Source organism: Cavia porcellus, unplaced genomic scaffold (assembly GCF_034190915.1).
Source record: "Cavia porcellus strain 051 isolate PalLab524CR breed Dunkin Hartley unplaced genomic scaffold, mCavPor4.1 scaffold_32, whole genome shotgun sequence".
Taxonomy (NCBI): domain Eukaryota; kingdom Metazoa; phylum Chordata; class Mammalia; order Rodentia; family Caviidae; genus Cavia; species Cavia porcellus.
In genome coordinates, this window is record NW_026947515.1 from 36,610,110 (window position 1) to 36,625,683 (window position 15,574).

At 55.1% G+C, this 15,574-nt stretch overlaps 2 protein-coding genes across 6 annotated transcripts; one reads left to right on the plus strand and one right to left on the minus strand.

The window, feature by feature from the left end:
• Window positions 1-1,895: 1,895 nt before the first annotated feature.
• Acadvl (acyl-CoA dehydrogenase very long chain) lies at window positions 1,896-7,054 on the plus strand. 2 transcript variants are annotated; one of them, XM_003466183.5, is made up of 19 exons: window positions 1,896-2,059; window positions 2,133-2,208; window positions 2,604-2,676; window positions 2,763-2,827; window positions 2,918-3,052; window positions 3,449-3,593; window positions 3,833-3,962; window positions 4,057-4,182; window positions 4,526-4,724; window positions 4,947-5,051; window positions 5,464-5,550; window positions 5,637-5,699; window positions 5,786-5,887; window positions 5,958-6,055; window positions 6,137-6,209; window positions 6,285-6,357; window positions 6,436-6,508; window positions 6,599-6,674; window positions 6,749-7,054. In XM_003466183.5, the coding sequence occupies exons 1-19, from the start codon at window positions 2,001-2,003 to the stop codon at window positions 6,887-6,889; spliced, it is 1,899 nt and encodes a 632-aa protein (XP_003466231.1). In that variant the 5' UTR covers window positions 1,896-2,000; the 3' UTR covers window positions 6,890-7,054. The 2 variants fall into 2 exon arrangements, with proteins under 2 accessions (XP_003466231.1, XP_063097958.1); XM_063241888.1 differs by having other exon boundaries at window positions 1,910-2,059; window positions 2,519-2,676.
• A 68-nt stretch (window positions 7,055-7,122) lies between these two features.
• Dvl2 (dishevelled segment polarity protein 2) lies at window positions 7,123-15,083 on the minus strand. Of its 4 annotated transcripts, none has more exons than XM_063241885.1 (16): window positions 14,658-15,083; window positions 12,041-12,110; window positions 11,610-11,755; window positions 11,407-11,516; window positions 11,153-11,288; window positions 10,962-11,052; window positions 10,799-10,868; window positions 10,559-10,698; window positions 10,398-10,474; window positions 9,663-9,730; window positions 9,377-9,505; window positions 9,173-9,304; window positions 8,865-9,044; window positions 8,265-8,483; window positions 8,039-8,134; window positions 7,123-7,807 (listed from the first exon to the last, which is right to left on the minus strand). In XM_063241885.1, the coding sequence occupies exons 1-16, from the start codon at window positions 14,849-14,851 to the stop codon at window positions 7,683-7,685; spliced, it is 1,983 nt and encodes a 660-aa protein (XP_063097955.1). In that variant the 5' UTR covers window positions 14,852-15,083; the 3' UTR covers window positions 7,123-7,682. The 4 variants fall into 4 exon arrangements, with proteins under 4 accessions (XP_063097955.1, XP_063097954.1, XP_005002176.1 ...); XM_063241884.1 differs by having other exon boundaries at window positions 7,123-7,810; XM_005002119.3 differs by having other exon boundaries at window positions 7,123-8,134; window positions 11,419-11,516.
• Window positions 15,084-15,574: the final 491 nt, after the last annotated feature.

A 15,574-nucleotide genomic window follows, 5' to 3' on the forward strand; every position in this document is an offset into this window, starting at 1 on the left:
GGCACAGCTGTTTAAATACCTCTGTGGGACTTGGTGAGAGAGAGTGTGAGGGAGGGACTGGCAGGAGGAAATCCCTGGGGCCCTGCTCTCCCCCAGGTTTCACAGGAGGAAGCTTGAAAAGTAATTCTGTCCAGGACCCTGGTGTCTGAAACTGAGGCAGGCAAAGAAAAGGAAAAAGACTGCAAAAGATGCATTCCCAGTACCCCCAGCCACTAGGCCACTGACTCAGGATTTTGTCACCAGGGACCCCAAGTCTCAGCTCAATATTTGCAAGACTTTGCTCACTTCCCCTTACCAGTCCCCGGGCACCCATCCCTACCTGCTTACCTGACCCTCGGAGATGGAAACTTCATAGTAGTCCAGGATGTCTGTCACAAGAGCAGAACTGAGTCACCTCCCCCTGCCCAGTTCACTCAGGTCACATTCCAACCTTCTTTGCTATTTGTCTAGTATGGGAGGAGGTCCCTCAGCCAAGCTGGTGGAGGAGGCTGAAATACAGCTTAGTAAGATCCTGCACGATGCTCCACTTGGACCGATACTCTGCAGACTCCCAAACAGCCTGCATGAAGCTCGGTACTTGCCCTTACAGGCTGGCCCAGGTCAGCCCTTTTCTCTGTGGCCTCTCAGAAAACTAGGGTGACTTACCAAGTAAGGCCTGGAATAGGTCACTGTGCAGCACTGTGAGAAGAGGGGGTGCCCACCACAATAGCGGGGGAGCCAGGAGCCAGAGGGCTGATCTGGGAGCTGGCAAAACGCAGGTGAGGGAGGATTGAGGCCAACAAGGGACGACCACACTCAATCACCTCAGCTTCCCCGCTTTGTCCTTTCACCCCAAACTTTATGAAAAGATTCGGGGAGAAAGATCCCCAAGTCCTTGCCCCCCTATACTCCCAGCCTCCCCTCCACAAAGACCCGTTTTTCACCTCTTGGTCTCTGAGACATCTTTCTCTTGTCCCGCTTTAATCTCCCTAATCCGCCAGGATTGGAGCTGAGCGGCCTGCTCCCCACTCGGTTCTAGCGGTTAGGTAAAGCACGCACTCTCCCAGCGGACAGGCCGTAGCACTCCTCCCTAGGTCTCCAGGCACCACGGCCACCATCTTGCTCCACGCACTCTGTTGGCAGGCCTAACACAGTCACACCCTCCTGAGGAGCTGGAAGGAGGGTCTCCCCCACAAAGGGCCCAGCTGCTCAAGAGAAAGGAAAGCTGGGCCCAGCTCTTTCCTACGAGCTCTCACCCCAGCGAGAACTGCAGAAGGAAGGGGACGTGTTTCCAGGGACTTCTTAACTCAGTGGTGGGGCATCAGGGAGGATGAACATAGGAATTCCTACAGTTCTCAGGCCCAGGGACTAGCCAGGCATGGGGCCTCTGAAAGAACCGCGAAGCCAGGAAGAGATATTCAGGAAGCTCTCAGGGGCAGAGGGAGCCGTAAGGAAGCTGCACGATCGCTCTTACTGTTCAGTTTTGAAAGTTAGCAACTACTAGGTCTCAGGAGCATGCGCTCGGGACACAGTTCAGCTAGTCTGCCCATTTTCCTCCCTCTGTGTTGGCTGAGACAGATTTCATGAAGAACCTCAGTTACCGTTCCACGCCTCTGATCTGGCATCTACTATACACTCTGTCTTCCCACCGTTCCCTCCCAACTCCACTTAGGAAGTTCTCCCTCCAGCCCATCACAATTCTCGCTGAAGTCGCCCAGGCTCCTCTCTCTCCTTTCATCTTATTTCATCACCCCTTCAGGAGACTAGACTCTACTTCAGACAGGCCGAACGAAGCAGTTTGGGGCAGACGAGGGATGTATGGACATCACACTAGGTCACCCACACTGCAGGGGCGGGAAGCAGCCCCAAACTACAACTCCCAGTGTGTCGTGCGGCCCGGAAGCCCCGCCCACCACCGCGCAGTGCATTATGGAGGATGAGTCAGGGCAGGGACGCTAAGCCTTGGGCAGGAGGGGAGACCTAGGACAGCGCAAGGCGACGGTGGCTGGAGCGGCTTGGAGATGCAGACAGCTTGGACCCCAAGCGTGGGGCGGCAGCTGCTGAGATTAGGGGGCCGAAGGTCTGTACATAATAGGGAGGACAGGACAGCAGGCCTGGAGACGCAGTCAGAACTGAATCCCTGCTCCCCACAGGTCTCAGCCCAGTCCTGCCTTCAGGCAGGCTCGGCCCGGCCCGGCCCTACGACCCTATGCTAGTAGCAGCACACAGGTAAGTAACCGGAACCTTGGGAGAGGGGTATAGAGTCCCAGCCTAGGTCCCACCACCCTGCTGCCGGCAGGGGTCTCCCTCTTCGTCCCAGTCACCTGACAGCTCTGGCACCGAAAGTAGGTGAAAGGGCAAGCCAGGGTGCCCTAGAATGAAACTAGGGGAAAGGCACTGGGTTCATCCACAACCCTACTGCCAGCTCTTCCCCTGAGCGCTCCTTGGCAAACTGGGGGCTCCTTTCCCCTCCTGGCAAACCATCCCTTTACCCAGGGGGTTCTGGACAAATCGGATTCTCTCCTGATGCTTCAACCAGGGCAAAACCAACCAAGGCCTTAGTGTCCCTGCAACTGGGTGGATGTATGCCAGGCCAGCTCTCTGAAACTCTCCTCCCTGCCCAGGAATCTAAGTCCTTTGCTGTGGGGATGTTCAAAGGCCAGCTCATCACTGATCAGGTGTTCCCATACCCAAGCGGTAAGGAAAGGGACAGTCAGCACTGCGTGGGAACAGGGCTCTCAACAGCCTGGCCTAACCACCCTGGCCTCCTCTCACCCCATCAGTGCTCAACGAGGAGCAGACACAGTTTCTCCGAGAGTTGGTGGGGCCTGTAGCCCGTTTCTTTGAGGTGAGGATTGACTGGCATTATCCCTGATGGGGCGGGTTGCATTTAGGAGCTTGAAAGAAACCTGGATGTGGGGATCTTCTGCCTTCCCAGGAGGTGAATGATCCTGCTAAAAATGACACTCTGGAGCGGCTGGAAGAGACCACTTTGCAGGGTCTTAAAGACCTTGGGGCTTTTGGTCTACAAGTGCCCAGCGAGCTAGGCGGTGTGGGCCTTGGCAACACCCAGGTGAGGGGGTCCCTATCACTGACAGTACCCCACTTCTAGCTTGGCTCTTCCAGCACCTTCCTCACCCTTAGCATCATGGCCTCTTTCAAGCCAATGTCTTGGAGGCCTTAGGAATGTCAAGCTTCCCCAGCTATGTACACAATGCTTCCCTCTCCACACAGTCTACACGTAGCCTCCTGGGACCCGTTTCCAAAGTCCCTGGAACTGCCTGACAAGTGTAATGGGGCCTCCCATCATGGCCTAAGCCAGACAGCAGCATCTTCTGCTGTGCCCTTTCCATGGTCCCACTTCCTCTCTTCACACTGGGTGGTGATGGCCCAGGTCAGACCCTGCCCTCTTGCCCAGACGTGCCTTAGCATAGGTCCCCATGCAGCCAGTTGCCTGCTTCCCCTCCAGTATGCTCGCTTGGCAGAGATCGTGGGCATGCATGACCTTGGCGTGAGCGTGACCCTGGGGGCTCACCAAAGCATCGGTTTCAAAGGCATCCTGCTCTTTGGCACGAAGGCCCAGAAAGAAAAATATCTCCCCAAAGTGGCATCTGGTAAGACCATCCTAAGAGGCTGACTGGGGGTTGTCCTGGTGTTGGCAGATTAGGACAGTTGGAGTTTAGATCACCATGTAGCTGGGCACACCACTTGGGGTACGTTTTGGGGAGCCATTACAGTGTGCTGGAGAGAAAATTCAAAGAAATTGGACACTGCCAGAGGTATTAAGACTGCCTGGGAGGTGGGACCTTGATGCCCATCAGGACTCCCAGTAAAGGAGTCTTCTCCCCAACAGGGGAAGCTTTGGCTGCTTTCTGTCTAACTGAACCCTCAAGTGGCTCAGACGCAGCCTCCATCCGAAGCTCAGCTGTGCCCAGCCCCTGCGGAAAATATTACACCCTTAATGGAAGCAAGATTTGGATCAGGCAATGTTCCGTTTCTTCTTTCTTCTCCCCCTCAGCCCAACTGCAAGCCCCACTGAGCCCTCCAAACTCTGAACACCCCCTCATTCTTCCACAGTAATGGGGGCCTGGCAGACATTTTCACAGTCTTTGCCAAGACACCAATTACAGATGCAGCCACGGGGGCTGTAAAGGAGAAGATCACAGCTTTTGTGGTGGAGAGGAGCTTTGGAGGTGTTACCCAGTGAGTGCATTTAGGGCGGATGAAGCAGAACCAAGGAGGGGCCAGCACTGGGTTCCAGAGCAGGTGGCTGTTAGAGGTCACCCTGGGGGATATGCGGAGCAGCGCATTCCCTTTGGGACACACGTTTAGAAGTGGCCCGGGCTTAGGCTTTGTAGCACCGAAGCCCAACTCAGGGCAGCAGGACCTAGCTCGGCCTCTGCAGCCCATGAAGTATGCGAAGCCTGCTCCCCGAATACACTTACAGTCTGCAAGTTGCAGTTCCTCCCCACTAAAGACACGGAGGGGCCACTTCTGTCAGCAGTGACCTGGGACTCCTTGGCTTTCTTGTCCTGCCCTGTCACAGTGGGCCCCCCGAGAAGAAGATGGGCATCAAGGCCTCCAACACAGCTGAGGTGCACTTCGATGGAGTGCGGGTGCCAGCAGAGAATGTGCTGGGTGAGGTGGGGGCCGGCTTCAAGGTTGCTGTGCACATCCTCAACAATGGAAGGTTTGGCATGGCTGCCACCCTCGCAGGCACCATGAAAGCCATCATTGCTAAAGCAGTGAGTGCCCCAGTCACACGGCCCCCACTCCTTTCCCTGTATCCCCGTTCTCTTGCATGAACTCCCTACACCAGGGATCTTTCTCCTGCCAACAGCTCCAAGCTTCCATCAGTGTGAACTGCACTCCTGGTTGTGGCCAAAGCCCAAACCCTTCAGCGCAAACCCAGCCCCTCTCTTAGGCAGACTGCAGAACCACAGTGAAATACATGTGCCCTCTTCCAGGTGGATTATGCTACTAATCGCACCCAGTTTGGGGACAAAATTCACAACTTCGGGTTGATCCAGGAGAAGCTGGCCCGGATGGCTATGCTGCAGTACGTGACTGAGGTGAGGGTCTCCTGTAGAGTCAGACTGCAACCCCCAGCAGCACCTGGGGCAGTGGGTCTCCAGCTTTACACCAATGCCCTAGGGGATGCGGGGAGGCACAGTCAGCTCAGCTTCTGAAGGGGAAAAGCCATGCTGTTCCGCTGAAGTGCTTCTCAGAGAAACCAGTTAATTCCTCCCCAACCCCTACCCCTTCCCTACCCCTTTCAAGAACTCCAGTGCTTGGCAGCTCCTATGACTCAGAAGACCAGGTACTTGGTCGTGCCTCGATCTGACTAGAGTGCGATGGTGAATGCCGAGGCCCTGGGAAGGTGGGTGGGCCGAGTCCAGCCTCATCGGGGAGATCTGGGTGTTGAGGCCGCATCTGACGCACCCGTTCAGTTTTCCTTCCTTTGTCCCAACTGTGCCACCTCAGTCAATGGCTTACATGCTGAGTGCCAACATGGACCGGGGATACACAGACTTCCAGGTAGAGGCCGCCATCAGCAAAATCTTTGGCTCGGTGAGGACCCAGGCATGATGGGAGGGAGAATCCAGTTTGGGAACTCACCTCCAAAACCAGTCTCATCTGGTTCTCTCTTTCTCTAGGAGGCAGCCTGGAAGGTGACAGATGAATGCATCCAAATCATGGGTGGCATGGGCTTCATGAAGGTACAGGGCGGCCCTCTGCAAGGCGACCAGGCGGAGTGAGTAGCCAGCTCTGGTCTGAGGCATGTGATGTGCCTTCTTCACGCTAGGAGCCCGGGGTAGAGCGTGTGCTCCGAGACATTCGCATTTTCCGGATCTTTGAGGGCACGAATGACATTCTGCGGCTGTTTGTGGCTCTGCAGGGGTGTACGGTAAGAGGGGGAACTGGGAAGAGGGCGGGGGGACAGGGAGTCCTGCTAACTGGACCCTCCTTGCCCACAGAACAAAGGAAAGGAACTGTCTGAGCTTGGGACTGCCTTAAAGAATCCTCTTGGGAATGCTGGCCTGCTGCTCACACAGGCAGGCAAGCAGCTGAGGCGGTAAGCTGCAGTGGGGCAGGAGGCTAGGACAGCGCAGGACAGCACACGGCAACTGACCAGTCATTGTCCCTCTCCTTGCAGGCAGGTCGGGCTGAGCAGTGGCCTGAGTCTCGGTGAAGTTGTCCACCCCGAGTTGAGCCGGAGCGGCAAACTGGTGAGTAGTAGGGCAGAGCCGGCGCGGGAAGAGCCGACGGGGACAGCCCGGAGTCCCGTGACCCTCTCTCTGCAGGCAGTGACGGCTCTGGAGCAGTTTGCCAGTGTGGTGGAGGCCAAGCTGATAAAGCATAAGAAAGGGATTGTCAGTAAGTGCCCTCTACCCCGTGTCCCACTCTCTGGTGACACCTCGCCCTCAGACTTACCCCATCCCATCTACCTGACAGATGAGCAGTTCCTGCTGCAGCGCCTGGCGGACGGAGCCATTGACCTCTACACCATGGTGGTGGTTCTTTCCAGGTGAAGAGGCATGGCCGGTTGGAGGCTGGCCACAGGGGAGCTGGGCCTGGCCCACAGCCAGTGTTAGCTTCTCCTGCTTCCTTCTACCAGGGCTTCAAGATCCTTGAGTGAGGGCCACCCTGCAGCCCAGCATGAGAAAATGCTCTGTGACAGTTGGTGCATTGAGGTGAGCCTTGGGGATACTCGGTGTAGGTGGGGGGCTCAAGACACAAGCCTGATCCCCTTCTTCCTTCTCTCCAGGCTGCAGCCCGGATCCGGGAGACCATGGCTGCTCTACAGTCTGACCCCCACCAACAAGAGCTCTTCCGTAACTTCAAAAGCATCTCCAAGGCCTTGGTGGAACGAGGTGGCATAGTCACCACTAACCCCCTTGGCTTCTAATAACTTCCGACCAGCACCTAGCCAGGTTATGTGCCTTGTCTCAAGCCAAAGCCCAGGCCTGCTTCCTGGGGACACTGGGTCCCCTTTAGGGGGGGCTCTGTGATCCCAAGAGTCTCAGGAACACTTACTGCCTCACAAATAATAAAGTTTCTCAGAAGTCAGAAACCTGGCTCTGTAATTTGGTTCTCTCCATCTGCTGCCTGCTTCCCTCCCAAAGAAAGGAGCCAGCGGTGTGGGAAGTTTGCCTCTATTGCTTTATTTGGTGTTTTATACAAATGACTAAAATAAATAGGATAACAAAGGCAGCTAGATAGCCCTCAAACAACAGGTACCCAACTTCCTTGGACTGCTGTGAGGGTGCCCAGCCCTCTTCCTCCTCCAGAGGTACCACTGACCATCCCCAGGCTGTGAAGGGCAGACCTTACAGGACAACGGAGGTGATCACATTCTGGGGTTAGAAGGGGCCCAGGAAACGGGTTCTTTGTATAAAAGAGGAAACATCTATTAAAAAATAGCCCCCAAAATGTAAGAAAGTCTATTTAACCCCCCAAAAAGGCTTATACGGAAACAATAAAGCTAAAAGTAACCAAAGGTTCCTTATCCACCCTGAGGGAGGAAGAGGACCAGGCACTGCTGGTGAGTCACAGTGGCAATATCTCACGGTAGGCAGCAACCGCCAGGCAGAGCCACGGCACTGCAAGGGACAGTACAGATGGCTGGCAGGATGGCCAGCTGTAGGGGCACCAAGCTGATACAGGGCAGGCCAAGGCCTCACGTGACCCCACGCCAGGCTCTACATAACATCCACAAAGAATTCGCTGGGGTTGCCCATGGCCATGTGGAAGCTCTGGCGACTGGCTGTCAGTTCTGGGGGCACGGAGCCTAGGTCTCTCACTGGTGGGGCTCCTGGGGGCTGCACTGCTGGAGGAACAGGGGGCGGGGGCGAGGGCATCATGACCACCATCATGGGGTTATAGGGGAGAGCCATACCAGGGGGAGGGCCATAGGGATGGAGCCCTGGGTGAGCTCGGAGATTAGGAGCAGCCCCTGTTGAGCCCCTGGAGGGGGGAGGGCCCCCATCGCCACCACTCCCACCAGGATCCCCCCCACGCCGGAGGCTGCCTCCCCGGCTGGATGGCTCAGACTCACTGCCGCTGCCAGACTTCGACTCGGGGGCCCGTTCCTCAGGCCTCCCCGTGCGCCCGGCACCCCCATCACTTCTTGTCGACCCACTGCTCCGGCTCCCTGTGAGTGTAGATGGGGCGGGTCGATCAACCCTCAGCACAGGACACTCTGGCTTCCCCAGTCTCTCCTCCCTGGGTTGCCTCTACTGCACCCCAAACCCTGGCTATACTGGTATCTGGGGGCAACTTACCCTCACTGTGCTGACTGCTGGCACTGCCCCCACCATAGGTGTAGGACGAAAGCTCATGGTAGGGTGGGGGCTGGGGGCTGTACGGGTGTGGGGCGGGGTACTGGTAGGAGAAAGTGGGCAGCAGGGGCCACGGGGTGGCTCCAGGCAGAGGAGCCAGAGTGTCTTGGTCTGAAGCCCCACTGGAGCCATCATTGTCATTCAGAGACAGGTTCACAAGGTCTGGAAAACAGGGAAGACAGGAAGAAGCCACTGCTTTCAGAGGCAGTATGGGAAAGGAACCAGCAACCACCTTCCCGCAGCCACCCGTGACGGGCATCAGCGGGTTACCAAGGCTTCTGACAGGGCAGAGACACAGCTGGGGCTACCACCCACCCACAGACCTCTGTGGGCCTTTCCCCACCGGCACAGCTTTGCCCCAGCGCAAGCTTCTGTGGCAGAAGCTGGCCAGAAGACTTCAGCTCACCGCCGGTTAGAACAGCCTGCACTGCCTCATACACAGGACACAGAACACTCAACCAGCCACGACGGCCATGGCCGCAGGCTGCAGGCCGGGCATGGGGCTGGAGAGGCTGAGCCGCTTTCCCAGGCCTGAGCACTTACAGTTCTCACAGCCGCCACTGAGGTCCCCGAAGACGTAGTAGCACTGTTCAGAGAAGGTGATTTTGTTCACGGTGTGTCGGATGAGGCCTGCTTTCAGCAGCCCACTGGCGTACTTCCGGGCCTCCCTTCGCTCAGGAAATCCTTCCACGTGATGGTACAGCCAGTCCACCACATCCGAGCCTGAGATTATCCACAGGAGAAGCCCTCGAATTCTCCTCCCAGCGCCCACCCTCACCCTCGCTTGTGCCATTCCTACTTTTGGGGTCCTCCCTTCCTTCCCACACCACCTGCCCATGGCCCACGAGTACCCAAAAAGGCATTTGGAATGGTGATCTTCAGCCACATGCGGTCCCGGACTTCCAGCCCAGACTCTGGAGCTGCCATGGCCTTAGTCACAGACGCCATGTCCATATGGATGGAGAGGCCCCGGCTCTCACAGCCTGACAGAGAGACAATGGAGAACTGGGCAGGAGATCACACCACTGCTGACCAGCTTTGGGGCGGGGGCTCACCATCAGGCAGAGAGGATCCAGACGTAATGGTGCTCATGGACGAGGAACCTGGGTAGGCTGGGAACGTTCCAGTCAGTGCAGCGGAGTGTGACACCCAGGCAGCAGGGTCAATGGGCTGGATGGGCTCATCTGGGACAGAAGACACCACCAAAATGATCACTTCCATAAGACCGACACTCCTGCCCCGCCTCTCGCTTAACCCTCTCCACCCGGCGCCCCGCAGCCAGGAGGCCCAGCCCCGTTCCCTCCTTCTCTTGGCTTCAGCCTCACCCGAGCAAACACTCACTTCGAGGGAGCGTGAAGTAGGCCTGGGGCGAGGGATCCCAGCACTTGGCTACGGTCAGCACAATGGGACTGTGGGCCAAGAGAAGACCGTCAAGGAGGAAGGGGCCGAGACCTCAGAAAGGCCAATGCCCCGAAAAGGATGGATTAAAAGGAAAGAAAAAAGAGGGAGAAGGAGCACATACAACTAGGGGTAAGAAACCGAGGGGGAAGAGCTCCACAATGTGGACAACTAACACAGGGAACTTCAAACACACTGCTGGCTGGGACAAGGGAGGATGCACAGCAGCTAACACGGAACTCTGTCGGTCCAGGCCTTATGCGTGGGAAAAGCACCAAATGAAACAAGTGTTTTGTTTGCTTCACTTTGACACAATCTACTCTGTAGTCCAGGATGGCCTGGAATTTGCCATCCTTTATTTGCCCTTTTGCCCAGCCTGCTGAGTCCTGGGATAGTTACAATTATCACAGTCAGTGTAAAGACTGCCTTAACCAAGGAAATCGAGCGGCTCACGACTGCTGAGGAATGAGGTTGGAAGCACGAAGGGACATTCTGGGGCAAGCTGTCCAGGCTACACACAAGTCTGTGGTGCACGCCCCAGGCAGCAGTGACATGGCAGTCCCTCTGTAGTTACCCTCTGTGTTATGCCTTTTCACTTCCTGTTCTCTGAGAGCTGTATCTCACCACTGTAAGATCTCTAAACGAGACCCAGGGATCTGAGAGCGGCTGGAGGCTCACCCTGGCTTGTGGACGATATCCCTCAGCACCCGCACGGCGTCGTCGTTGCTCATGTTCTCGAAGTTCATGTCGTTCACCTGCAGTGTGAGAAAGGGATTCAGAGGCAGAGTGGGAGCAGCGGGGCACCTACCCGAGAGAGCCCCGCACCCCACCCAGCACACCTGCAAGAGCATGTCCCCGGGCTCAATCCGCCCGTCGGCTGCGACCGCGCCCCCCTTCATGATGGAGCCAATGTAGATGCCTCCGTCACCACGTTCATTGCTTTGGCCCACGATGGAGATGCCCAAGAAGTTGTATTTCTCTGGAGAAAAGAGTCGATGTGAGGAGGGACAGTCCTGGCGACACAATCGCCCAGGAATTCTGGAGACCAGGTCCTCCCCTGCAGCTGGGGCCCTTCATACCCATGTTGAGAGTGACAGTGATGATGTTGAGAGACATTGTGGAATCTGTGACGCTGCTGAAGGACGAGGTCTGCGGTGGGAAAAGGAAACGCAGCTGAGCTGTCCTTCCACCATCCACAGACAAGCCCCGGGCTCCGTGTCCGAGGAGCCCGTGTCCCCTTACCCTTTCCATGCGAGGTGGCCGCTGCTTCCTCCGTCGCCGGTGGCGCTTGAGGAGACGGGAGGCACTGCTCTGTTCGGTGGAGCTGCTGAACCTGACGTAGGCAGAGCACTTTCAGGCCGAAACGGTCACAGGCCAAGGGAAGTAAGAGAAAAAGGGGGCCCAAAGCCCTGGCAGACACACATGGCGCATACCTGCTCATGGTGTCGTCCTCATCCGAGTCTCCCAGGCTGGTGCTCTCCAGCTCACTGGTCATGAGGGTAGAGGAGCTCTCATAGCCAGCCAGGTGGCGCTCCAGCCTCGAGGGGCCGCTGGGCCTGTGGCCCCCAGCTACAGAGGAACGAGAACCTCAGGAACCAGGCCTCCTGCCCTTCTTCTTCAGCAAGGCTGGAGCCGGCACCCCCTCCCAGCTCCGTCTCCCCAGGCTCTGGGGCCTGCACCCCCTCACCGCCGTGCTCACTGCTGTCTCTCCTTCGAGGCCGCTCCTGCCTCAGAGATACAACCGACTCAGTTTCTGTCTCGGGCTCCAGATTTTCATGGCTGCTGGCCACATTTGGGCTAGAGGGACAGAGATTGTTCCCAACCCCTGTCGGTAGCAGAGGCCTCCAAATCCTTGGCCTCTCATCCCAAAGGGTTATACAGAAGACTCACTGGAAGGACGGAGGCCTTGAGTCCCCAATGCCACTGGTCCTCTCCGGTGGTAAAGTAGGCAACGGTGGGGGTGGAGGCACCAATTCTGGACGAGGCTCATGGGCGAGAGGAGCCATCTCAGCTTGGGAGTTATCGGATGAAACCAGCTGGAAGAGTACAAAATGAAAAGATGTGGCTCCACTGGGAGGCTGGGCGTGAGCGAAGGGACCAAGAGAAAGCATCAGGAAAGGGACAGGGTCTCAATCCAGAGAAAAGACAAAAAAAGGAACAGCGAGTATGGAGGCTCCGGAAGGCTCTGGAAGCTCTCCATGACTGGCTCTCCAAGGAAGGACGGAAGCAGAGCACCAGGGCTGCCAATGATGGAGCGAGGGGAGAGCGACAAAACAGACTGGCTCTTGGAACAACATGACAGCGAGCGTAGGGCCCCTTACCCAGGATACCACCCTTCCATTGAAGCAGGGAAGGCGGGCATTGTCATCTGAAATTTCTTCCTTCACCACTCTGCAAAGAGATGGAAGAGGTCAGGGGACCACACTAGCCACCCCCACCACACCTCTGTTCAAAGCTTCTCCAAATCCAGCCCACCAACATTGACTCTTTCCTGCCCTGTCCGAGGCCTGTGCTCTTACAATGCAACCACTCCTTTTCCTAACAGAAATTTCTGGACTTAATTCCTCTTTCCTCATTTTACGTTCTCTCGCCAGGCCATCCTGAGGCACAATGCTGCTCCGAAGACTTCCTTGACTTTGACTCCAATCTGTCAGTCCAATCTCAAAGGCAATCTCCTGCGATTACCCACCTATCAAAAATCTAACTTAGGAACCCGGCCGGCAGCCTCCTCCAACTCTGTCCATGCGCTTTACACACCTCCCCCCTCCCCCAAAAGGCTCCGGCATTGTGAAACTTTTTACTCTTTCATTCTCTTTAGTTTTCTCTCATTCACATCTGGAAAGCTGTCCAAATTGTGGTCACTGCCTGGGTAAAAGCACCCACTGGGTGAACCAATACAGTAGCTCCTCATTAGATGGAGAGCTCCCAAAAGGAGGGGAAGCTGGCCTAAATTGCACTACGCAATCTGCTCAGCCTGTGGATCCCAAAGCTCAGTATTGAAGTCATCTCTCCAAGTTCCGTGTAGTGAACTGGTCTTCTCAACCACTACTTCAAATTACTTACATCTATTCCACTGCACACTACATCCTGAGTCATCTCTGCCAGTCAGTAGGCAGTATTTGTTGACTAAATAGACATATGAGCCATGAACCTCATTCTCAAACACAGACACACACTCTTCTTTAAACCAGGACTTTTTGTTTTTGGAAACAGGTTTTTTGGTTTTTTGTTTTTTTTTTTTTTTTTTGTACCAGGAATCAAACTCGACCTCGAGCTTGCCAGGCAGGTATAACCCCAGCCAGTCTCTGTCTGAGGTTGGCCTTGAACTCACTATACAGCCCAAGCCAGCCTCAAACTCAAAGCAATCCTCCTGTCTCACCCTCCTAGTGACAGGATTATAGGCATGTATCAGAATACCTAGAAAAATGAAGACATCTTGTCAGATTAACTCTTTACCTTAATATGGTCTGGGGGCCTGATTTATTTGCTATCAATGAAACAACACAACCTAGGGGCTGGGGATTTAGCTCAGCGGCAATAAGTGCCTGTCTTGCAAGCAGGCAGTCGTGAGTTCGATCCCCAGTACCGAAAAAAAAAAAAAAAAAAGAAAGAAAGAAAAGAAAAAGACAAAAAAAATTTTTCTACCTTTAAAAAAAAAAAAAAAAAGAAACAACACAATCTAGTCACTACCAATCTGCTCAGTATTCTTCCTACCATAACTCAATCTCAGCCAAGTAATTCTGTATCACTATAACACAGTCTATGGACCACCCAGTCTCAATACTAACAATGAAAATTACTACTCACCAAGAATTTACCATATGTTATGCACCTGGATTATTTCACGCTATGATTATCTCCATTTCGCACATAAGAAAATCGAGCAACAAAAGTTAAATAAACTGCTCAAGACTACACTGCTGACAGAAGAACTTGATTTAAATGCCCAGACAGTCTGGCTCTCCCAATGCTGAACAGTCTTTTTAGCTGAGTCCAGTCTGTTCTTTCTGCTAGTGGAGGGTGAATGGCGGTGGGGGTCAAGAAGCTACCTCAGGTAAGGAGTCTCTTGCTCATCCAGGTGGTAAACCACCGTAGTCTCCCAACAGAACCACACCCACCCCACCTGCCAACCCAGTCTTTCCCAACCTAATCCATTTTACCTTTGAAAACTCAGGCTGAGTACCCAGAGGGCCCAATCCCAAAGGCTACACAGAACGGCTTGCTCTGCATCATTTACAGCCCCAGTCTAGCTCATGATGTTCCAGGTTACCCCAAAAAAGTCCAATCTATTCTAGTATAGCCTACAGTGCCCCTTCAAGCGGTTGTCTGCACCATCCCAATACAGTTGTCTGGGATAGTAAGCATAAACTCCAAGGGCCTTAAATGCCCTTGTATTGTGACCCAATAAAACTATGACAGGACCCAAGAGAAACGACATCCAACCCCATTAGAAGAGGCCCAAGTTTCTCCAGGATAATGTATTCCAAAGAAGCCCAGAACATCCCACTAGAGCACTCTTTGCATGAATATAAATTAGAATGGTCCAATACAACCCTGTCCACCCTAACATAGGCCAAAATATACCAAGTTACTCTAGCATAGTTCACATTATAACACATTTTAGAATTCCTCTGGTCTGTCTAGTATAGGACTGCTCAAAACATATCCAACTACCTCAGCAGAGTCTGGATTATCCCGAAATCAACTAGCGTCCTCCCATTTATTACAGCATAACCTAACATTTCTAGTCTGATTTTTAGCCCAGTCTGCCCTCAAGCATAATCTTCTCTATTTTGGAATGACTACTCTACCCCGACATAAAACAATCTCTTCTTCCATGAGCCAGCAACACCCCTAACTAGATGTATGCCTCTCAGTACTGCCCAATCCAATCCAGCACAGCCCCCGTCTTTCGCATGGTATAGGCCTCGAGCTCACCCGAAATCCTGATCCATAGACTTGAAAAAGTACTTAGCGCCCGCGGGCCTCTGCAGCACGCTCTTGAAATCGCCCAGGGTGATGCGCTCGGCTGGGACGGGGATCTTCACCAGGTAAGGGGTCTCTTCCTCGTCCAAGTGGTAAATCACCTTCGTCTCCCCGACATTACAGCCCCCCGCACTGCTGCCCGCCATGGTTCCGCCAGCGCGCTCCGGGCTCTGCCGCCCACCCAAGAGCTAAACTCCCCCGCCGCGCCTGCGCAAACCCACGAACCGACGCGCGAGCGCGGACAAGACCGGCTCTGTCTGGCAAGGGGCAGAGACTACGGCGTGGCGGCGACGATCCGCAGGCCGTGGGGCTCGATCCAAAGCCACGGACGATGCTACCCCGAGCCCCCGCCACCGCTCTCCGGGTCCCCGCCCACCTCTCCCCATACCACGTGACTCATACCCACCCACCTCACTCCGCCTTGCACTCATCACGTGACACCTCACCGGTCACGTGACCCTCCTTTCCAGCACCGATCGCCACGTGATCGCTACTTTAAGCAACGGTCCCCTGGCCCCAAACAGCCCCGCCCTCAAGTGTAGCCCCCACTGAAGGTCTTCAGAGCACCCTGACTAAAGTGGTCTCAGGTGGGAACTGATTCCCCATCTGCCAGTTTCTTTCGGGGCGTAGGAGCAGAGGCAGCTCCGAGCAGTAGGAGCACCCTTCTGTGCAGTTAAAGTGAGGCTTACAGGGGCTGAGGTGTGTGGGGGACTGGAGGTAAGACGCACAAAGCTAATTAGGGTCCCGGGGTTGGCTACTCCCAGTGTGCTGATGCTGAGGGGGATGGAGCCCGCATCCAGGTGTCTTCCGAGTGGCCCTGGAAAGGTGATTTCAGCACCAGCTGCAGCCAGTCTTCTGCCAGCTTTTCA

Coding starts and splice junctions, on each gene's coding strand:
- Acadvl (XM_003466183.5), top strand. CDS start 2,001: ATGCAGACAGCTTGGACCCCAAGCGTGGGGCGGCAGCTGCTGAGATTA. Junction 6,210..6,284: donor TGAGCCGGAGCGGCAAACTG/GTGAGTAGTAGG, acceptor CTCTCTCTGCAG/GCAGTGACGGCTCTGGAGCA. Junction 6,509..6,598: donor ATGGTGGTGGTTCTTTCCAG/GTGAAGAGGCAT, acceptor TCCTTCTACCAG/GGCTTCAAGATCCTTGAGTG.
- Dvl2 (XM_003466268.4), bottom strand. CDS start 14,851: ATGGCGGGCAGCAGTGCGGGGGGCTGTAATGTCGGGGAGACGAAGGTG. Junction 9,731..10,397: donor GATATCGTCCACAAGCCAGG/GTGAGCCTCCAG, acceptor CTTGGCCCACAG/TCCCATTGTGCTGACCGTAG. Junction 8,135..8,264: donor CAGCAGTCAGCACAGTGAGG/GTAAGTTGCCCC, acceptor CTACACTCACAG/GGAGCCGGAGCAGTGGGTCG.